The sequence below is a fragment of the Grus americana genome, chromosome 1, assembly GCF_028858705.1.
Source record: "Grus americana isolate bGruAme1 chromosome 1, bGruAme1.mat, whole genome shotgun sequence".
Lineage (NCBI taxonomy): Eukaryota > Metazoa > Chordata > Aves > Gruiformes > Gruidae > Grus > Grus americana.
The window spans coordinates 95022617-95045987 of record NC_072852.1 but is presented as its reverse complement, the minus strand read 5'-3'; the positions used below and the strand labels follow the sequence as shown (position 1 = coordinate 95045987).

General features: G+C 35.6%; 1 protein-coding gene and 1 long non-coding RNA gene across 8 annotated transcripts in view; one reads left to right on the top strand and one right to left on the bottom strand.

The window, feature by feature from the left end:
- Window positions 1-23371, top strand: part of ABI3BP (ABI family member 3 binding protein) — a 165093-nt gene that overhangs the window by 102930 nt on the left and 38792 nt on the right. For 4 of the 6 annotated variants that reach the window (XM_054813851.1, XM_054813854.1, XM_054813856.1 and 1 more), the window contains 17 exons: window positions 1698-1766; window positions 4430-4477; window positions 4990-5064; window positions 6625-6672; window positions 7182-7256; window positions 8785-8832; window positions 9520-9594; window positions 10367-10441; window positions 11669-11743; window positions 12363-12437; window positions 13950-14024; window positions 14677-14751; window positions 15167-15241; window positions 16862-16936; window positions 17413-17487; window positions 18626-18691; window positions 18992-19066. In XM_054813851.1, coding sequence (XP_054669826.1) covers window positions 1698-1766; window positions 4430-4477; window positions 4990-5064; window positions 6625-6672; window positions 7182-7256; window positions 8785-8832; window positions 9520-9594; window positions 10367-10441; window positions 11669-11743; window positions 12363-12437; window positions 13950-14024; window positions 14677-14751; window positions 15167-15241; window positions 16862-16936; window positions 17413-17487; window positions 18626-18691; window positions 18992-19066 — 1179 coding nt within the window. The remainder of the gene's footprint in view (window positions 1-1697; window positions 1767-4429; window positions 4478-4989; window positions 5065-6624; window positions 6673-7181; window positions 7257-8784; window positions 8833-9519; window positions 9595-10366; window positions 10442-11668; window positions 11744-12362; window positions 12438-13949; window positions 14025-14676; window positions 14752-15166; window positions 15242-16861; window positions 16937-17412; window positions 17488-18625; window positions 18692-18991; window positions 19067-23371) is intronic. The other 2 variants (XM_054813852.1, XM_054813855.1) reach the window with 2 other exon arrangements.
- LOC129201912 (uncharacterized) lies at window positions 1473-21938 on the bottom strand. 2 transcript variants are annotated; one of them, XR_008575532.1, is made up of 3 exons: window positions 21738-21938; window positions 19101-21296; window positions 1473-3117 (listed from the first exon to the last, which is right to left on the bottom strand). It is a non-coding gene; the product is annotated as an uncharacterized LOC129201912 (long non-coding RNA). The 2 variants fall into 2 exon arrangements; XR_008575533.1 differs by having other exon boundaries at window positions 1825-1962; window positions 19101-19143.

The window sequence follows — 23371 nt, the reverse complement described above, 5'->3', positions numbered from 1 at the left end:
AACAGTGCTGTCACTTCATGTGAGCCACTTCATGCATTATCATTTGCAATGACATGGCTTTAAAGGGGATTGTCTTGAGGAGAGATTTACCTACACAGCGAACGTTACTTTAGAGGTCCGATTCCCAGAGAACATGGGAAAACTTCATAGTTGCTCTCTGTCAGAATTTTTTTCAGTTCCAGTAAAGCTTCTCCTTCCAAACCTAAAGTCTTTTTGTATCCAGAATAGCCTGTGACAATGCTGGGCGATTGCTATGTCCTTTCACAGAATCACAGAATGGATGAGGTTGGAAGGGATCTCTGGAGGTCATCTAGTCCAACCCCCTGCTCAAGCAGGGTCATCTAGAGCCGGTTGCCTAGGACCATGTCCAGTCAGTTTTTTAATATCTCCAGGAATGGACACTGCACAACCTTTCTGGCAACCTGTTTACTTAATTGCCCAAATTACTTGTCCTGAAGACTTTTTGGAGTATTTTGCTTTCTTAGGGTAGTGGTAATAGTATCAGATACATCAATCATTAACTATAAAAAATGCCAGTAAATAGAGAAGATTTAAAATTCTGAATTAAATATGTCAGTTCCTTTATTCAGTCTTTTAAACTTAAACACAGTCCCCCCATATATAACCCCCCTCATCATAAACCTTCATGCAAGGAAGTAGAGACTTCAAAATTAATAAAGTAATTTTATATCTAAACTGACAGAGTTTCGGAAGTTTTAGGTCTCAGATTTTATTGTATTTAAAAGTTTTAAGATACCTTCCTCAAAATGAGTGTACTTGTGAGTCTGAAAATGATTGTGAACTTCAACATGACAATTTGTCAGTATGTCCAAAACTAAAGTTTGAGGCACATTATACAATATTCATCAATCATTTTTTCCTTCCTAATTAAAATCTGTATCATGATAGAGAGAGAGCACCAGGAGGTATCGGTAATAAAACACAGGCTGAGAAGAGTCCAAGCAGATTAAACAAGTGAACTAAAATTTGAAGGTTTGGATAAGCACATTGATTAGTTAATGATTCTAGATGTATTTAGGAATGAAAATGGACTCCAATTGTAAAGTCATGCTAATACTGAACAATTCTACCAACTTTGTCTTCAAAATTCTTTATATTTTTCAGTCTTTGGAGGTCTTTCCTTTGAAACCTAATTAATTACTCTGGAGAGAGATGGGAAGCTTTTTAACTTTATCTATTTTTAACTTTATCTATTGTGCTGTAGCGCTAGATAACCTACTGCAATCTTCAGCCTTACTTTCTGTGACTGTGGATTTTTACACCTGAAATATTTCACATCTACCCTTTGCATCACTGTAGAAGAATCTCAGGAAAGTTAGTAAGAAAGATTTACCAAAGAAAAAGATATTTCTCTGGAACTGTTTCTTTTCAGTGGTCTACAGCTATAAAGAGAAAAAAAAATTGTCAGGAAAACAGGAAGATGAAGACAGAGAGCTTCACTGCCAGGTGTAGTGTAAATGCACCTTTTATTTTCAAAGCCCAGCAAAAGCTGCACAGGGTCGTTACTGTTGCTTAAGAACATTCAGTACATTTATTACTTAGTCATTGCTTCCATTTGAATAGTGGGGAGGAGGCGGATTTTAATTGGGAAGCAAGAGCAGCTGAGCCATACCAGAAGTTGAGAAATAGGTACAGATGCACATGTCTTTGTCTCAAGAAATTTCTCTTTATTCCAGCAGCAACCATTCCGGTGTCAGTCACTACTAGGAGTCCCCACACATATGAACGTCCAAAGACTACAGAGGGTAATGATTACGAGTCATCTTTAGTCATTCTTCTTTTCACTGGTCTGATAATATGTGCAGTTGAAAATACTGTTTCCTGTAGGCTTCTTGCTTCGTCATATGTGGTCCAAACCCAACAAATGGAAATATAGTCTTGGTACTTTATTTAATTTCTTTATTTAATTTCTCCATGTTTCGAGCATGGCGGTGTTGTCTTCTAAAAGACAAGATATCACTTCAAAGGTGTCTGAAGGAAACTTCAATTACATTAGAAAATGAAAGAATAAGAATTATTTCAATAATAAAGATTCTTTGTTGCACGTAATGAGCATTGCTTGATAATTTCTCAAATTTATGAAAAATATTCCATCTTTCCAATTAATCCATGGAAACTTGTGTTCAATTTAAGAAAACAAAGTAATTCTAGTTTTAGTGCAGAGGAAAGGTTGTATAAGGTAATACAAGATAATTACCTTTTTTGATACGGGAATATGTATTTAGTGAATATGTTTTTAACGTATGCTAAGAACAAAGGTGTCCTTTGCAGTGAGCCTTGAAATGTTATATCTAATTCAAAGGAAGATTTGAGTCACTGTTTGCATTTACTGTGCGGATTGTATTTTGAGAAGCAATTTAAGATGTTTTCAGAGTTATAGCTTCGCTCTTTAAAACCTGGATGAAACCAACTACATATATAATATTTTACTGGACGAGGATGGCTTTAAGTCTGTGCCTAAATGATTTGATTAAATAGAATCAATTTGTTTTGGTTAATTAGCAACAAATAATTTAGATGCACTGTTTCCAACTTCAATAAGTTCTGCTTCATAAAGTACTTTCAAAATTCTTCTAATGACCTTGATTTGCCAAGGTCAACATTGGATAACAATGTTTTAGCATCATTTCTTAGCTCCCTTTTCTTTGGTTTTTGGCTAAACTCTTAGAGGCTAGTTTTGCTGCAGAAGAACATCCAAGTCTGATTATTCCTTTCTTCAAAAGCTCTGTCTGCTTGTTTTGCCCATATCCAATAATATTTCATGCATTAAACCCATAGCACCATTTTTTTTTCTGTGTTTCTTCACTCATATGAACTGAAGGTCATTTCCTAGACTTCATTTCTTCATTGCTGAATGTGAATGTGATTCTTCTATGGGACACCATTAACTTCCAGCTTAAATACTGGTTTTCACAAGCCAGGTTTTTTCCAGGATCCACTGAAATCACAATCCACGCATTTGAAGCCCAAATCATCTGATAAGACTGAAGAACCTCAAGCTAAATCTGATAGTGCACTTCTTTTGAAATTGTGTACTTTGAGGCTTGCTATTAGTGCAGAAAGCAAAAAAGTGAAAAACTTCAACTTTTTTTTTTCCTGGAGGAGGAGAGAAGGAAGTTGGTCATTATTTTTGGATAATATTTATACAAAGACAAACCACATTGCTTCAGGAAGCAATTTGCAGACCTAAAAAAGAATGACATTTTATTTGTAATATCTGAAGCTTTTTTTCTTTTTGAGAACTCACTGATTTTTCAAAGGCAACCTGAAAATAGAAATGAGTGTTTTATAGAAAAATATTTTGAATTTGAATTCTGATGGTAATTGATGAGCTTGAATAATGGCAAAGTCATCGCAGACCAGGGATATGTAGTCATCACATTAGAAAGATTAGTAACTAGTTTAAGTTCTCTATACAGTATCTGGCCATTGTCAACAGAAATAAGTTAATGCTGATTGTTTTGGCTTTTTTTGTCATTTGCTGCAATATTAATACTAGGCTCTATTATATTATGAACGTTTAATAGAAGTGTAAGAAATACTGTAGTATCAGAAGCATCAATTGCAAACAAAGTTTTATAGTTCTATTTATTGTAAATCACATTTTTAAAATAGGTAGATATATGAGAGAGTTTGGGAGATAAGTTAATATAGGTAATAGAAAAGGTTCTATCTAGGTGTATATTGTTGTATGTTATATGTTACTTTAGTTGTTATTAAAGTACCTAGTTGTTACTGCCTTGAGGAGAGAATTTATCATTTAATATTATTTTAATATATTTGCCAGGAAATTGTTATAGGTTCTGCCATTTCAGAATTCAGGACTGTGATTTCCTCACCCCCCCCAATTTGGCATAGTTTGTCAGGGGAAATTGACATGCTGTATTGGTTTTGTGATCCAGATTATAAGAGGATATAATGTGAAAAAAACTAAGAGGCTTTATCAAAATAAGTTTTTTTCAGATAATTATATAGCTGTACCAATACCAGCCTTTTAGTCCTCTGCTCACCTTAGAGGAAAAATTCAACTGTTATGTCATGGTCAGCATGCCACATTCATGTAGTAGCAGACTTCAGTTTGGGGTTACCTGACATTTTTTATATCAAGAGTCCCTTGCTTTCTCCAAGTTAAGCTCTGTGATCTCTTCCCTTGCTTGTTCTAGGATTTCCTGATTTCTATTAACATATTTTTGCTTCCATTGACATCGTTTGTGCAATTATATTTTTCTTATTAAACCTGTATTATTAGGAGGTTTAATTGTCCATGGGTTTAAAAAGTAAAAGTTAATTTGAAGATCCTCATTACTGTGGTGTAGTATTAGCACCTATTTTTATACTTACCAGTGCAGTAATTATGTTTTTTTGGAGTACGTTCCATACTTACCCTGTCACACTGTTTCTGTTGCAGTCTTGGAACCTATTACACTTAGAATTGAACCACCAAGGTCAACAATAGGTAATGATACTTCCTTGGCAAGCTGTCATGTTTTGCTTTTTTCATCACAGAAAGCATCACTGAAGTTAATCACCTTATGCCTTATGATTGTTTCATTTAACTTCACTTTTCTTCTAGGTAATTCTCTTGCTTGGCATTTGTGACAGTTGGGCATATTGCTCTCTTCACAGTTGGAACGTCTCCTTTTTTTTTTTTTTTTTTTTTTTTTTTTTTAGGAAAACGATGCTGGCAGCTCTGAATCACCTTTTGCAAAATTATGCTTCTCCATGCTTGCCCCAGCTTTTTATTTTAAAAAATAAAACCTGAGCTTCAAAATTACTAAAATTCCACTCACTTGCTTAGATTATTGTAAACCCATGGAGAGTATTGCCTGACTTTTTCCTACTTCCTATGAAAATACTTTTTTTTCTCTGTTGCAGGTGTCAGATTTCTGTGTTTGTGTGTTCAACTTGATAGCAAATGCTAGTCGCTGTGCAATTTAACCAACTTACTACCCACATTTTCTCTTCCAGCTACAAAGGAGACTCAGCATATTCCTTCTAAACCTAAAACTTCACCCAAACCTCATATCCCACAGGCCAAAGATGGTAACCTGCTTTGTGTGATTATTTCTAATACAGTTTATATTGGATTGAAATGTATTTCTGAGTAGCTGTTCAGTTATCTGAGCCAGTTAAAACATAATGGGGTTCTGTTCTGCTGTGTGTTCAGTGACTTATTTGTAGTTTTCAGGAGTAGTAACATTCACTAGGTACTTCATGGCAGCAGGATGAGAATATTGTTGTTGAACTCAGACTACAATGGTAACTAAAGCGAATACCTAGCAATTAAAGTATGTATTATGGCTACTCAGGTGCTATGATTCTTTCCCACATTGCTTTGCATTGTTAGAATTCCCTTTTAAGTCACAATTACTTAATTTCATGACGTTATTATTTTCTGTATGAACAAGTAAATTACCCAGTGCATAGTTACTGTTTGTTTATAAATATTAATATTTATTAGCATTAATGATCATTTATGCCATATTCCAAAATACCAGATTTTTATACTGTGTCATTGAATGTGAGTGCAGTTGAATTTCGTGGTAGACAGAAAAAATTAGTCTCTGTCCTCTACTGCCCAGTTGGTAACATCAACAGCAAATTACAAGGGTATCAAATATCAACATATGTTATCTTTTGGTAAACATGAAAAATGTTATGATAATCACTTTATTGAAGATCTTTAAATTGTAGACATGGATTAATATTTTTGAAAGCTGATGTTATCTATTAAATATGGTTTCCTCATGTAGAAAACAGTCAAAATTTTTGTTCTCATAATTTTTAACCATGGCAGCTGATTGTAAAACATTGTTTCCAAACTACAATTTAAAATGCAATGTCTCAAACTCAGTTTTTATGTCTGTCACCACATTTTGTTATTATGGTAGTCTGTCCTTCTAAAAAATGATTTTGTCACACAAATGTTACAAGGTTGTACTGTTCTGTGTTTTAAAAAAGGAAAAAAAAGTTACTGTTTCTTCAAGAATCTATGATATACAGAACTTTTTTTACAGCATCTTCCACTTATCTTGTGATTGTCTTAAAAGATCCAAAGAAATTTTTTTTATTTTCACCCATACAGAAGACTTAACACAGGGAGGAATACCATTCCTATTGTGCCTCTAACGTGGGAAATGCAAGAAAATAGTATCAATTTCGTGTCCTTATGCCCCTTAAACAGCGAGTTTTATTTTAGATCCATACCAGTGTGTGATCATACAATGAAATACACCGTAATGCTCTTTAATAATATACCATCCAGAAAACAAGCAAGTGGTCTCTGATTCCAATTGTATATATAAACTGCATTTGAAATAACAACACAAAGGGAAGAGATGTGTATCCCTAAAAAGCCATTTTCTGAATAAGGGAGTGATACATTTTTGGATATCTCATTGAAGACCATGGGAGAACTAAGCTCACATTAGATTTCAGCTTACACTGCTTTCTCAGAGACTTCATTTAATATAACGGTTTTTGTATGAGGCAGTATACATAGTATATAATTCAAAATTCAGTTCCTAGACAAGTAATACTAATTATAAGTGAAATTATTCTTTTCAATTTTCATAATAGCTTTTATGTTTGTTTCTGATACAGTCCTGGAACCTATAACACGTAGAACTGACCAACTAAAACCAACAATAGGTAACAGTTTTACCTACGGGGATCATCACATTCAGCTTTTTTTCTCAGTGTATGCCAAGCATCACAAGTACATCTTCATTGTACTCCACTGTCGTATTTTTTTACTATTAAATTTAGTCCTTCTGTAAGGTTTTTTTCTGCGTGATTTTACACTAACAATTCATAATCATCTTGTTTGGTTTTTCACACACAAATGTGTTCTGTAAAGTGGATGGAAGCACCCAATCTACCTTTGACTGTGTGTCTCTATACTCAATTTCTGTCATGTGCTCCATCTTCTATAATAGTCCATCCATACAGGCCTTGCTTTATGTTACCCTGTTACAGAGGTTCTCCATCAGCATTATTTCTTTGTGTACCAGACATTTCTACTTCTCCATTACTCATACAAGCTTTTTGTGTTTCCAGAGGGTCCCAAAGGCATGTGTTCTTTTTAATATTATGCCTTCTGTCAGTCTCAGTTCTTGAAATATTTTAATAGTTGGTTGGTTTGGTTTTTTTAATTTCAGTTCCAAAAGAAACACAGCGTGTTCCCTCCAAACCTAGAACATCACCAAGCTCAGAGGTGCCACAAACCAAACCTGGTAAGTACACTGTTTCTTTATCTTATCATACTGATATGTGTGTCTTAGGAATTCTACTGTGATCAGCGGAGCTTCAGATTTATATGTATCCCTTGGGCATATATGTTGGAGCATGCCTTGAGGGATAAAACACAATGTCATGTGTCATGATGTGGAATTTATAAGCAACCTGGTAAGTTTAAAATCTCTGTCTTCAGTTCTTTTTTACATTTTAAGTCACTACAACAGTGAGGATTTTCTGTGCAGTTGTCAGTGAAAGCAGGTCTTTTCTGTGTGAATTTGCTTGGGTTTTGGAAAAGTGAAGCTGAAAAGGAGGGATATTATTGCAAAGAGAAAAGGTTTTTTTCTTTATTTCTTAACGTGTGTACTTTTTTTTTCTTTCCTAGGCACAATCATTTATTTATACTTTTCAGTTCACTCTTGCACAGCCCTTATGTTGTTTAGAAATTTAAGAATGTATAATACTTTCTATAAGGTTGTTTACACAGCTTGGTATAGAGCAATATACAACCCTGGGCTAATTAAGGATGGAGGAAGAAAGTTACACAACTCACACTAACAATTGTATGTACTGTGGTGGGTCGACCCCAGCCAGCGGCTAAGCACCCACTAGCCACTTGCTCATTCCACCCTGCAGTGGGTTGGGGGAAAGAATCAGAAGAGCAAAAGAGAGACAAAAGAATCTTACAGATAAAGGCAGTTTAACAAAGGAAGGATAAAAAGAAGTGAAAAAACCCACGTGATACAAAGGCACCCACTCACCACATTCCCTGGTAGACCAATGCCAGTCTAGAAGCAATGGGTCCTTTAGAAAGACTACCCCCAGTTTTGCTGCCAAACATGACATTATATGAGGTGGAATATCCCTTTGGTCTATTTGGTTCAGCTGTCCCAGCTGTGTCCTCTCCTAGCATCTCTCCCACCCCCAGCCCACTTGCTTGGAGGCAGAGTGCAAAAGCAAAGTCGTCTTTGATGCTGTAACAAGCACTGTTCAGCAATAGCTAAAACATTGGTGTATTATCAACACTGTCTTGGTCACAAATCTAAAACAGAGTACCACAGGGGCTGCTATGAAGAAAATAAACTCAACCCCAGCCAGACCCAGTACAGGTATCCAAGGTATATGCATTATTAGATGGTGCTGCTGGAGAAGTGGGCAGAAAGATGACAACTAAGGTTCCTTTTCCCTCCAGTAAGTCTGCGCCTATTGTTTGCATCAAAACCTTTAAATAAGTCAGGGAATTGTACAAAGTTGAAGATGAAAAACCACCCACAACTTCTTTGTGGCTTATTACAAAAGCTTCAGATTTATTTTTGGGCTCTGTTCTGTGTTAGAGCTATTTGCCTTGAACTGGAGGCAATTCTGAGTGGCATAATATTCTGACGTATATGTATTGAGTTTCAAGGAGGAGTGACCATCTGTCATTGGCTGTAGCAGGGATGGTGTGATCATTGTGGAGGTAGTGATTATAATGTTTTGATTGTTCTTGATAATACTTTTTTTTTGTTTTTTATCACGTTAATGCAGTTCTGGAACCAATTACATTTAGAACTGAGAAACCAAAGTCAACAGCAGGTAATGATACTTTCTTACTTGAATAGTCATGTTGTCTTTCCTCTTCAACACAAATCACTAAGAGTAGATCTGCAAATATTTGTCACCTTTCTCTGTATGTGCTGTAATAATCTAACAGTCAAGTTTCTCTGTATCTTTTCTTATTTTCTATGGAACAATTGCATGTTTTCTTTCTCTGCTTCCTTTCCCCTCCAGTTTTACTAAATGAAAGTTAGTACTTCATAGAGGTCTAAAAAATCTGTTCCACTCAAACCTCAATTCCACTGTCAGAACAGAATCACTTCAGTGATTTTTTGGGTCATATGATCCCTTGAGGCAGATATATTTGACTAAGGCATTTATCATTTGAATCTGGTACTGTGAATCATTCCAGTACCACCTCCATTACAGGGCAGTGATGTGTATGTATTTCAAGCTACTTATTTTGTTTTCTTCTTTTTATTTTTTTAAGTCCTCTTCTTAAATAGAACAAGTAATTCTGTCACATGCTCAGTTGATGATAAGTCACAGAAGAATATTTTTCTCTATAGCCTGATTTTGTTCCAAAAAAACCTTCTCTTTTGCATCACCTCCATAGAATACCTTTGGTTCAAATCTTTGCTCTGTTTTCGTTGACTGTTAGGGTGGTGGTGGACACGGATATTTTAGAAAATTTTAGTACGGTATAACCTGTTTTCTTTCTTTCAGCTCCTAAAGATACACATCCTGGGCCTTCCAAACCTAAAACATCACCCAGTTCACGTATTCCTCCAACTAGAGCGAGTAAGCTTATCAATATTTTGCCCTTTAGTGCATGAAAGTCTTATCACTTTGAAAATTTTCAAAATTGTACCTCTGAAGGTACACAGATACTTACTGAATAGGCTGTGTTTTACTATCATAATCAAATTTTGTTATATAGCTGTCATGGAATAAGATAATCGGGTAGATATTTATACATGTCAATAACTTGTATAATGGTAGAGATGTGAGGGTTAACACTCATCTTGACCCCTTGCACATAGGAAAATTTGCATCTTAATTTCCATAGAATGTGACAGGTATTTGTATTTTATAGTTACTCATTTACAGGTGTAAAATTACAGTGCTTTCCTGTTCCAAAACTTTGGAAATATTTCTATCCATTTGAAAATTAGCGGTAAATTTCTACGTTTCTTCTGCTTTGACTGCTTTGCTGGAGATTTTTTTTAATGCAAAGTTGATTTAAATGAGCAGCAGATTTTTGGAATATGAAACACTTGAGAAGCACAGCTAGGGGAATGGTTAGGACTACAACAGTTTACTCTGTAGAAAGCTCTGTTCGATAGAGCTGAGGGGAGAGTTAATCCAAGAGTGCACTGTAACAGTTACTTTGTCTTTAGTCTCTGCACTAACATACTATTGATTGCATTGACAGGAGATCTCTCTGATTATTTTCAAACAGAAGAAATACTTCCTAAAAAATTTCTTTGCAGAAAATGAATCTCATGTTAGGAAAATCAAGAGACTCATGTTGAATCATCATCCTCAATAACATGTTTGCTCATCTTCATAGGTCCAAAAGAAAGTCGGCGAGTCTCTTCCAAGCCCAGACCATCACCAAGTCCAGATGTACCACGCACAAAACCTGGTAAATACGTTGTTGTTTTTCTGTACTTGAATATTCAGGGTTTCTTTTGGATTGTCTTTCTTCAGTGAATCAAGTGTTGATTAACATCTCTTCATATTGCAAACAAATAGATTTTCTAATGATCATTGAATACATGTTTAAAGGAAGATAGACCTGATTTGTATTTTTAATGGCTGAGTTTTGATGAGTTGTATATGCTTTTCAGCCACATGACAGCTGTCACTGGTGAATAATCTGCATAGCAGGGTAGAAAACATATTATAAGAATGCTCTTGGAAGAAATTGCATCTCTTCTCTGCCTATCAAAAGATCCTTAGAGAAAAACATTTGAGGGCCTTCATGTATGACTAAATATCAGTAACTCAAACCACTCATGTTTGTGTGCCCTGTTAATGGAATTTGACACTTAAAAATATACTTAATAGGGATTTACATAGTAGTGAACTGCCAAACCTCTGTAGCTCCTGATGGTTCTGAAAGCATCAGTTTGAACCTTCCTTTTGAGTGAGTGTATGTTCACTGATTCCACTAATAAATAAATAAGAAAAAAAACCAAATATAAGAATGTGTTCCAATTTGAAATCAGTCATGTAAAAGGGAGTATTTTTATCCTTTTGCTTATACTTACCACTAATTCTATGTATGTACTCATTTTTATGAAGTTTTGGCACCTATTACATTTACAGTTGAACAACCAAAGACAGCAGCAGGTACTATTGCTACCTTGGGCTGGTCATTATTTTTTCCCTGCTGCTCCTTGGACTGAAGATTATATATCATTAGTCTGTTTTTCACATGTCATCTGTTTGTGGTTTTGATTTGTTTTCTTTTCTACTTACTGAACTTAATTCTACTCTGTTCCAGGTATTGAAAGATTCCTAGCTCTTTTGTTGTCTTCACACAAAGTTTCTTTCACTTGCAGGAGACAAGCATGCCATGGGTATTGCAGTTATGAGCTCTGAAATACAGATGGACACATGTCCACTGTAGTTGTCTTTTAGTTTTTGTTACTTGACTCCAGATTTTGCTTACTTGATCACTTTTCCACTCACGTTTTCATTCATGACTTTTTCTCTTTAAGTTCCTGTATGTATGGGACACTCAATTTTTCAGTCTCTCATGTAAAGATCTTGTTTTTCTTTGCAAGCGTGAGGCATGCAGTGCCTGTGCAATGAACCTGTCTAATTCTGAAGAGCAGAAACCCTTAAAACAGGTCTTTTCTTTCAGCTCCTAAAGAACCACAACATACTCCCTTTAAACCTAAAGTATCTCCAATCCCAGATGCTCCACACAGCAAACCTGGTAAATTATCTGGTCTTTTGTCAAGCTGCGGTTGATAGTTGAGCAACTGCTTTCAGGGCAGGCAGTGGGGGGAGTGTTCAACAGTACATTTGCTGTTACCTGGGTGTCATTCTAGCTTAAGAAACCTCTGCAATGCTGCAGTTAGGTCAGTTAAGTTTAAATCAGTGCTAAAAAGTTATTCACAGCTTGTATCTGAGCAACACACTTCAGTTGCTTGCACCATGTTTTTGAAGTTCTTATGAGAGAAGCTTCTTAAAGCTGTTGCAGTGCTTTCCCTTTATATACGCGTTTTCAGCCAGATTAGACTGAGGGTTCCCTTCAGTTTTATTTCAATTAGGAGACTCCCCATCATAAATCTGACTGACCTGTATAAGATAATCAGTGATTTCACTGATCAACTGAAGGGTTGTTATTGTTGTTTTTTAAGTATCTAGATGTTAAACAAAAAATTGAACTCTTTGTAACCATAAATCTTTGAGAGTAAATGCCCATTGCTGTTTTAAAACCTCCCTTTCCTGGTGTATATAGTGTAGTGCTGAAGGGGTTTTTTTAAGGGGGCGGGAGGGAAAAGAAGAGTCTCTTCATTATTCTGAGCATTTATCGACATTTTTTCCAACAGAAATCTTTCCAACCTTCCATGAACCAGATACTACTATGATTCCTCATATTCCTGAAAGAACAAAGGCAACATTGGGTAATCATGTGTATTTCATAAATAATTACTCTATTTTCCATTCTTGTTAGAGAAGATATTCTTAGAGAGCTAAGAATAACATTACATGTTATTAAAAATGAATAATTAAGGTTTTGCTCTGCTTCTAGATACTTGGCTTGCCCTTCGGTCTTGATAAGGGTAATAATGCATGAGCTCATTTACTTTTGAAGGTCCTTTTCCTTGTCTAGCCTTTCCAGTCAGGATGGTGTAATTCCTTCAGACGTCGTATATTTTCCAGTAAAATGGGACTTTACTTAAAGAGCAGGTAGTGATTCCTGTAAGTTCTGCATCTGAGGTATGGATACCATCATCCTAAAATCCTCTTCTGCTTCACTCCTCATGCTATAATTTTAGAGAAGAAATTTGCAAGAATATGATAAGCTATCAACTACAGCATAACACATACCAAAACAGACCAGCTGTGTGACCCTCCAGACCAAATACTAATTCTTAAAGCCATCTGCTCTGCTAACTTCTAGTCGTCCACGTTGGGAAAAGATGCTTAAATATATGAAACACTAGCTGAGAATTCTTTCTTCTTAACTTAAATGTCAGATGTGGACCAAATAAGGTTCAATGAATCCAAGCAGTACTGGGCAGCAGGGATGTTGCTTGAGCAATCTTTGTTAATAATCAGTTCTCTGTCCCCAGTTTCAGAGGCAGACATTGACCATGATTTTCTGAGAATGAAATGGTATCATTAATGAAGTATTCATAGCCATTTAATAATCTTCAAACTATGTTTTTTTCTTTTTGAGGAATAGGAAATGAAAAATGCTTTTCATCATGTTTCTATTTTAATATATATTTGCTGTATGCATTGATACTTCAGGTTAGTATTCATTTGATACCTCTTTATATAGCTTTATGAAGTTTATATGGCCTGTCTTACACATCTGGGCAATATTCATATGCAGAAAATGGTTCTTCAGAGCAAAGAGGATGAAGAATGCACAGGCTAAGGCAGATATTTTGAGGACATCTCACATGGATGTGGATCACTGTCTAGCAAGTGCTAAGATAACCTTTTCCAGTAAATGATTTCTACATGGCAAGAATTTTTAACTGAAGATAATAAGACTGAATACTTCCCACATAAGAACAAATAAGTTAATTTATAAATCAAGCCTGATACGAAGGGTCCACTGAAAAATAGATCCTGTCCTCACATACTCATGTATGGCAGATATGGAAGATGTAGGCTACTACTGTCTGGTTTTGTCCCATTACATTACTGTGTGCTGCTTGTGATTATATTCTTCGCTGCTTCATCCAAAGCCACAAATTTGTATATAATTTTGGGGAAGCCTGTTTGTATCAGCGGCCATTTAATTTCTTTTCCTTTCTTTGCAGGAATTCCAACTGATTTTCAGCCTTATCCTTACATAATTTGCCTTATTACAGATCAGACCGTACTTATGTTCCTTGCGTACTATGAAAGCAGTGCGTTTTTTCAATTATTGTTCTGGGTGCTGTTTGTTTTTATTTCAGCTCCAACTGAAAAGCAGTTCATTCATACCAAACCAAAAACATCTCAAAAGCCAAGAGTGCCACACACCAAACCTGGTAATGGAGTCATTCTTTTCATTCTGTGGGTTTGTGTTTAATCATTCTTTCCCTTAGGCTCAGGTTTTATGTTTTTCAGTGGAATTATTCATAGCTGGTTTTGTGCTGAAACAAATGCAGTACACTTAAGTCAGACGATCCAAAATATGCCAAAGCTACACTGAAAATAATAGTAGGATTTGGAGTATAGCATCAGAAATGTTTTTCCACCTTTCTATTACATATAGCAAATGATGACTAAAATGTAGTACTGTGGGTATTGACAAATTTCAGTGGCTAGATAGACTGAGTTCTTGTTGATTACTTCCAGTAATCAGAGATGCTTCTCTGTGAACACTTTTTTTAATCCATAAAATGCACCGGGGCTCCTTTGCAATGTGCTTGTACAGTTAGCAACTGACATTGTGTGCTGTACTGAAACAAGGTAGTCTTAAAAATAGTTACGGGGGGCTGTGTCTCTTCCCATTTTTGTTATAGGAGGAATGTGTAGAAGTTAATAGAAAGATCATGATATCCGTCAGCAGTTGATTTTTAAGATATTCTGCTACTCTTTAGTTTGGGGCATTTTGGAAGTTTTACAAATAGGGCAAATGCTACTTTGTTTCTATTACAGTTTAATATTCTAAGATTCTTCACATTTTCTCCTTAACAGCAATACATCAGACAACTCCACAACCAATTATTACAAAATCTTCTACTACCACTGAGCATTCAAGGGCAACAATGGGTAAATAAGTTTCCTTAAAGTTAAGATGCAGGTATTTTTAATTTTTCAATGGAGACATTTCTAGAGAACATGCTCTGGTGTGGTATTTTGTGTAACATCATTCCACTGTCCCTCATTCTGCTTACACACGTGCATGTTTCTTAATACAGATAAGTCTCTGTTCTATCCTACAAGTAAAGCAGAAATAGCCTACAGCTCACGTCTGGTCAGAGCCACTAACTCAACTTACCCTACAGCACAGTGCTAGAACTTTTCTGTGTTTTGGATAGTAATTTTGTTTCAGGTTCCAGAAAGCCATGGAATTGTTATTGTCTTTTTTTCAGGCATTTGAGGCATGCATTTTCTGTGGGCTAAATATGGTATTGGATCATGACTCCTGAAGAACACAATAATAATCTTTTTCCTTTTCTTTCAGCTCCAAAAGAAACACTGCTCATTCCTTCCAAACCCAAAACATCTGTCGGCCCAGAGGTACCACAGACTAAACCTGGTAATTTAAAGTTTGTAACTTTGAAAGTGTTATTGTGGCACTGCCTTAGTTACACTTTCTGCTATCATTCAGTACTGTAGTCATGTGACATGCATGATATGTAGACAGAAATTGGTATCATTGTTCAGCTCGGAGTATGTTAATAAATTATATCAAAGAGAATGCCAAAGAATTTCATCGATTTCCATGGGGAGCAGAAGTTAAGATGGTTGGGGTTTTTTAACATTTGTTTGTTAAATTGGTGGGTAGTAGCCATTAAAAATGTCAGGAATTCTATTAATTTTAATAAAAATATAGTGCTGTAGCCAGCTTCACTAAGTTCTTTCCTTTCGTGTGATTTTATTACCCTAAATACATTTGCTTCAATTTCTCAAGTACTTTTGAAACTCGGGTTATAGAATCTCAGTCCAGGATAGTTAGATGCTAAGATTTATAGGCACCTTCTTCCTATCAGTGATTTTTGCATAACTACAGTAGATTTAAGGATGTATAGTTAGAATGAAAGATGATGATACCTCAGCTTTACCCTGGGTGTGAACTATTTCCATAAAAATAAGGTAGGAAGGTTATAGGACAAAAAAAAAAAAGAGGAGGAGTGATGACATGATTATAAGAGCAGATCCTAATCTTTCTTACTCTCTGGTCTAACCTCCAAACTGATAGTGTTTTAGGTTTAGGCAAATAGGTTAATGAATAGTTTTATCATTCCCCTCTTTTGTTCCCCTTACACTTCTAGCCCTTTTTATGTGGCCAAAAAGAGTTTAGGGTAGAGACCCTATTAATTCAGAACTGTACAAATATATTACTATGAAAATAAAACTGAACAGTCCAGGAAAAAGATTTATTTTCTAAAGGCCTTATTTTGAAAGGCTTTCTCTTAAGTAACCAAGTTGGAATCTAAGTCTTAGTTGAATAAGAGCTATTTTCAGTCATGTCACAGTTAACAAGTGCCATGTTTTGGTACCACTACAAAGTTAGTTTTAGGCAAAGAGTTGTAGAAAACAGAATTTATATGTTTATTCTTTTCCTTTTAAATTTTAAATCATTATAATGATGTATATGCAAAATAAACTACTGTTGGTAAAGTTCTTAAAAACAAATGGCACTCTTTAGCCACTGTCCTTTATGCTAATAAGTAGGTTACTTGCCAGCTTCCATATTTTAACCTTATTTCTGAAAGACAGAGAGACATGTAGTGTGTCCCTCTGCCTGTCAGTCTCTCCTTTTCATCCAGTAACTTAGGTATCTTTCACTACATTGAATCAAATTTGAGTGAGGGAAGAATGTCTGAAAGATAAATACATTACTACAAGCTTTTAGAAATTTTTTAGGGAAGTGCAAATTAATATACCCAGTGTGAGAAAGACCAAAGACTGTCAGAACTCCACCTTTAGGGCATTTGTTCTGAAGTTGGTGGGAGCCCGGCAGAATAGTTGCACTGTCTAGCTGTCAGCATGAAAATACATCCAGACTAATAAGAACGTATGTCTGTCTCAAGTCTGTTAAAATTGTCTTAGCAGATGTGTAGACAAGTTTTTAGGAAACAAAGGACACAGATCCTTAATGAAATCCAACTTCTTTGATTTCACTTCTCATAGAACAATGTTTTATTTCTTGTAGCTCCAAGGGCAACACACCTGGGATCGATTAACCTTATAACAGTTCATGTTGTTGATGGGTCCAAAATGACTTTGGGTAATGAGAATATTATGTCAGTTTATTTCTCATAAAACCTTACTTTCTCTGCTTTTGCTATATGGCTAAACTTACACTTTAATCAACAGAAATACCTTAATATATCTTTGTCACATCCACTTGTTAGTCACATTCCAGTGCACGTACAAAATATTGCTGGTTTTAATTTTCCAGCCATTTTATTCTTTCATGCAATTCTTTCTAGAAATAACTACTTCATGTACAAGGCTGAGGAGTCATATAAAAAGGCATTACCTGATCATCTTTTCTTCTTTTATCTGACTTACTAATGATACATATCTTCCCAGTCTTGAAACGTCTTTTATCTGTGCAAAAGCTTGATTTTCAGCCTGGTTTCTAGCACTGACTCTTTGTTTATGGTCTGCACAAAGTTTGAATTCCCCTTCTACCTGTGGTGTCTTACATTTTAAAGGAAATCATTTGCATTTGATAAGCAATAATATCTCCACTTTCAGTTCCCAATGAAACGTACCAGATTTCACCCAAGCCCAAAACTGTTCTTGCAACTGAAATTCCACGGTTCAAAACAGGTAATTTTTAAGATTTTCTTAAGTTGTTGTATTGAGAGTCTGTAGATCTTAAGTAAAATCAGTATGGTTTAAGGTTTAATAGTCTGTTCGTTATTGCCTTTAAAACTATTTCAGATATATAACACGAAAATGTATTTTCCCCTTATCACATGTTTTTTGTTCATTGCTCTGAAAATCAAGGTTTAATCAGAATTGCCTCAAGGATGATATGAAGCTTTTAAACGGTATTAGTGCTGTGTATTGTATCCTCACATGTATAGTGTTGCAAACATAAATGGAACTCACTTCCACATTTTTCCTTATAAAATATGAAATCTAAATCTGTAAAATTTTTCCAAAATGTAAATGTCAAAAATGAATAATATGTTCTTTCCTGCATAAGTATTTTCTCTGACACTTCAGACAGGCTGGATTAAATGTTGTGGATAGAATGGTTATTAGATTCGAATATCAAATAGCTAGCTCTATTTATTTAAAAAATTGAGTTACAGAGGTTAATAATTTGGCATGAGATGACAGTGATTACTGCTTATGCTCTCAGCGTGTTCCACACATATTCTGTAACAACTAAAATATCAAAATTATTTGGCAAGTGAAAGGCAACAATAAGAAAAGGTTGAAGGCTTCTGATTTTAACCTTGATGATGACACTATGCTTCAGCAGCCCTACACAGTGTCTGCATTGAATGCTTCCAGTTATTTTCTCAGCAACATTTTAATGTTTCATGTTTTTATCTGAATATTTGATGGGGGGGGGGGTGGGGTGGTCAGTTTGGTGTTTTATTTTGAGGTTTTTTGTTTGTTTGTTTTTTACAGAACCTAATTAAATGTCTTAAGGCCATGGATACCTTGCAGAGCTAACTCTGTATCCATATACAGTTGGGTAACTGGCTGTAAATATTTTATATCTTTTCCTAAACCTAAATATGAATGTAACTGGTCAGACTGCATGATGGAGTCATCTGACCACTAAAGAAACTAGCATTTTCAGCGTGCATTTTGGATTGGAACTCATAGAATTCTCATATGTCCATTTTGCTGTATTGCATTGGTGCATGGACCTTTTTTCTGGCAAATTACACTGACTATTGATGTTCCTTTTAGACACAGCATTTAAACCGAACCTTATTTCTTTTAGCACCTCATAAAACACGTCTCACTTCTGCAAGACCAAAGCCATCTGATAAATCACAGACCAGACCTGGTAATAATTGTTTTTTCAGTTTGGAATAGGGAGGAGATTAATTAATTAATTTCACCTCTTCTCAGTGGAATTTTAAGGGTTACTGGGGAAAAGGGGTATTTTTCTTGCAGTTCATCAATATAGAGGTAAAGCCTTTCCAAATCAGAAAAAAAAACCCTAAACTGTGTGTACCATCACAGCAAGTGTTACTTCTTGTTCTCTAATATGGAATTGTTGTCATCACATAAAAGTATGTTGGTTTTTTGTCTCATGGAACATTTTTTCTTGTTTTCTTCTTTTTCTTTTTAAACTCTCTCACAGCTCTTAGTAAAACCACATTAGCACCAGCTAGAACAAAAGCACCTGGACTGCCAAAGTGGATTGTGCCAACAACAGGTAGAGTTGCAGGTTTTGGAGTTTTTTAACTTACCAGTAAAAGACAGGAATGTGCCTTCCTCAAATTATCTTGAGCCCTGCAAAATATTTCATTGTGTTTGATTATAGAAGTTAATTCCTCAGAGTGCTGTATGTAATTGCTGCTACTGGTCACCCTATGTAATTTCTGAGGGTCACTATGAAATTATATAGACAGTGTAAACTTATAGATTATTATGTGGCTACTGTTTACTGATGTTTTCTAGGTGATAGGTCCAGAATAATTACTTGAAAACACTTTTGAAGAGGGATACCCAGTTGTTTAAGTCCAACTCAGAAGGCTTGGTAAGAAAGCCATAAAGCCAGGTATCTTCCTAGCTGCTAGCTATGCCCGCGGTATGTTCATGTCAGACCTACTCATATTCAGACTATGCAGAATTCAGACTATGCGGTATTCAGGCTTGAATACTTAAGCACCAGGCAAGTTCCAAGTTGATGGATGATAGAGGAGAGTGAGAACTGTCACTTCAATTTACACATCCTTACATACTCACACAGATAACATACATCCCCAACCACAAAGTTTTATTCAAAATGCTGGTTTGGTTGGGGAAAAAGTAATTTATCCTTTTTCGATTGTACTTGATTTTCCCATCCAATCAAAATAATGTTGTCAGTGCTAATTCATAATTAATCCATGTTTTTTATTTAATGAATCATTGATTTATTATGTCAGTGCAACTACTAGGTTTTTCTAATACAGCCATTACTTTATTAAATGCAGAATTTGGGGGTTCTTCATCAGTTATGCAAATTTAAAATAATAAATAATATACATACTCAAACTTTTGGCTTTTCACCCACTACTAACAGTGCTACTGTCCCATACTATTCCTCTGTGCTAGCTAGGCTAGGATAACCTCAGTAATATGCCATCTACTCTACACATTCCTTTTTTTGTCTGTGTAATGTTTCTCTGTACTAGCATTTCCAAAGTATCTCTGGCAATTTAATACCTGTTGTTGAGCTTAGTATGATTAGAGCTACTCATTCCTGTACATAATTTTGAGAAGCTCGCCATGTTTTTAGAAATGGCAAAACCTCAGAAGAGATAACTGCATATTTAAATTGAATTAAAAATAGCCTGTTTAGAGCATGATGTGCTCTTCTGTATGACATACAAAGTGGATGCCTTCATTGCAGGCACGTGCTCTTTGACCTTTCATAGTCTTTCAAGTAAATGAAATGAGCCCATCGAATTCCAGGACATCAGAGACAGTGCATCAGAGTTAAAGTATTACATGACCAATGGCAGTAGTTGGGGGTCAGAACATTTTGTTCTTCGCTTGTGTTGGCAGTCTCCTTATAAGTGAGCTTTCCAATATTTGATTACCAAAATAGGCAGAATGCACACAGGTCTCCAGGAGCAGGTGGCTTTTGAAATCACATTATGAAATTATGCATGAGTACACAATTATGTTAGACAGTATATTAAGCTTTCCCCTTCTCCCATATAGTAGTAACCTTGGCAGAGGTATTTGTAGATTAAAAATAAGAAAACCAAGAATGCATGCTAAGTAAATCAGCAGTATAAACATAATAGTAGACATGTAAATTGTTAAATGTAGTTTATTATGCTTAATGCTGTTTTAGGTGACTGCTAAAGTATTTGTTTTAAGCAATCTTATTTTAAACGCTCCTGTTGGAGTGCCCCACTAGTCGTCCTTATTTCCACGTCTCTGTAGTAGTGCCAGTTGCCAGGAAGAACTAAATCTTCGTTGTGGTAGATGATGTCAAGAATCGTCACAAGGCTATTACCTTGCCGTGCGTGCTGTGTGCACTCACAGGCGCATAACTGGAAAATGATACTTCTAGTAATATTTTCCGTTGCTCAGTTACGTAAGTCTTTTTCCTCTGAGTTAAAGAAACATCCTGAAGATGTCTGTTACCTAGATTTTGTGTCCTGCCAAGTGAGCCCTTTAGTGTCTAAGTACCAAAGTACTAAGGAAGAGCTGGCATTTATTACCTACTGTTTATTTCTTTGTGCCTCCAACCCTGCTGACATAGCAACTCATTGATATCCTTCTGTGGGTCTGTCCCTTTCTGTGAGTCTGCACCTTTCTTCTCTGAAGTGCAGGGAAATCACCAATGAATTTTGTACATTCATGACATGTTGAGAGAGGACTGCAGCTTTTCACAACTCTTTAGTCTGTAATTTCCTTGATGATCGGTAACTGAAATCGCAAGTCTTCTGTAAAACAGGTACATCACAGTATTGTGGAAAATGCAGTGTCCAAGCCTACAAGGCTGACTGTGCTTACAAAAATAATTTTGCATAAAAGAGAGTTCAGGTAATCAATTAAAGAAACCTTCTATATCTCTCCCAAGCAACGTGCAATTACATATTGCAAACAGAATTCTAAGACTGCAAAAGAGACAGAAAAGAGAACTCTACTAACCTGGAACCCTAAATCTTACCAGCTGAGCAAAGACAAAAAAAGTTTCTTTTTCAGTAGGTGATATCTTAGAGAAATTATATAATGGAAGAAATACACTTGCCCCCAAAATTATCTGGATATCTTAAAATGTTATGTTATTTTCTGTGGTTAGCTTATCAGAACCCTTCACTTCTGATCTAAGCTGATCAGAATCCTTAATTGGACTGTAAGGAACAATATGTTTTTAGGCTTACCTTTAGACATTACGTCATTTTTTTCTTTCTCTGAAGAAGAGCACATATAATGAAGAGCCATGGATACTCTGTTGTTTGAAGACCAGTTTGGATCTTTCAGTTAATTCCTTGCTGGGGTGGCACTGCTGTTGAATGTACTTCAGTTCTTCTTCCTGATTGTGCTCATTAGCATCAGTGCAAAGATGTTTCACCCCATACAGAGTGTGCTTGGCAGCTGCAGGGCTCAGATGATAAGCAGTGGAATTTGTTTTTTCCAGTGGCAGCACATGGGATTGTGGATGGTTTCCTGGCAGGCTTTTCAGTCTCCTGGCTAGCTGTAGTGCCAGGTGGGAAACTTGACTGTGGGAAAGAGGCAGGCATTGCCTCCTCATGACTAACAGTCCTTTTAGTTTTCTACCATGTTTTAGCCATTTTCTCTAGAATTTCATTTTATTCAGATGCCTTTTCTTATTTGTCTTACTGTATGAAACTTATCTTAGTTTTTTTTTTTATTTAATCCTAACCATTTAGAAACTGCTCCTTGTCTATTAAGCTTCCAGACAACCTTCAGCAAACAAACTTTGAGCAACATTTCCATTTCCCTTGTGAAAGAGAGATAGTTAGTTTTCGTTATAATGGCCATTAACTTTGTGTTCTATTTTCTTTCTATCTTTGAAACTGTGGGTGTATAGCCAAGTTCTAGAGGAACTCAAGTATTAAGGTATTTCGGTTTGTTTTATCAAGGCTATTTTTTCCAGTTCTTCCCTTAAAATGATCCACCCTCCTAATGGTATTCCTGCTATTAAAGATGCAGTGGTTAGTTTTAAGGTGTTCCAGACACCATGAATATTTCCAGGAAAAAAGATAGAAGTAAAAGACGACATAAACACACATGCAAGTAATACATCTATTCTCAGTTCTGTTAAAAGTTTGGATGAATGTGGAATGTTGAAGTGCTTGAACCTTATAATAAGCAAGGTACGTTAGCTAGCATAAGGCAAATGCTATGATAAAACCAGCAAGCTGTTTGACAGTGCAGGTACCTTGTGTGAAAACAGAAACAAACTTTTATGTAACTTTAAAGTGCATTTAAACATTCAGAAAGGAGATTTTGTCAACAGGGAAGTGTTATGGTTTGATCCGCTTTTTCTCTGAAACTTTGACTATTTTTCATTACTACTTTACTAATGGCAGAACAGCAGTGCAAGTTTCTGGAAAAAAAAATACTTCTTCCGTCTAGAAAGTATATAATATTTTGTTCATTCCTAGCTGATATAACTCAGAAAAGATTGTGATTCTAAATTAAATTGTAAGGAGCAGGATAGAGGTAGGCTTTTCTGTAGACACTGTAAGATGCAAAACTAAATGAGACTGGTAACGGATACTTGGGTGATTTAGTGTGATTTAGTCAACGTGCTACTACATTTTGTTGATGTGTTTATTGTGAGATGAAGCTAAGAAACTAAATATACTCTGACTATGACCTGTGGTGTACAAGATTTTTCTTTTTAAAAGCTAGTGCTGCTCTTCTCATGCCTCTTCTTCCTTGAACACCATTCACGTGAAACATTGATTAGCACTCTGGCACTTTGTGTATTTGAAGATCTAAATAACCACTTTATTTACCTGAAGACAAATTGCAATTACATAAAACC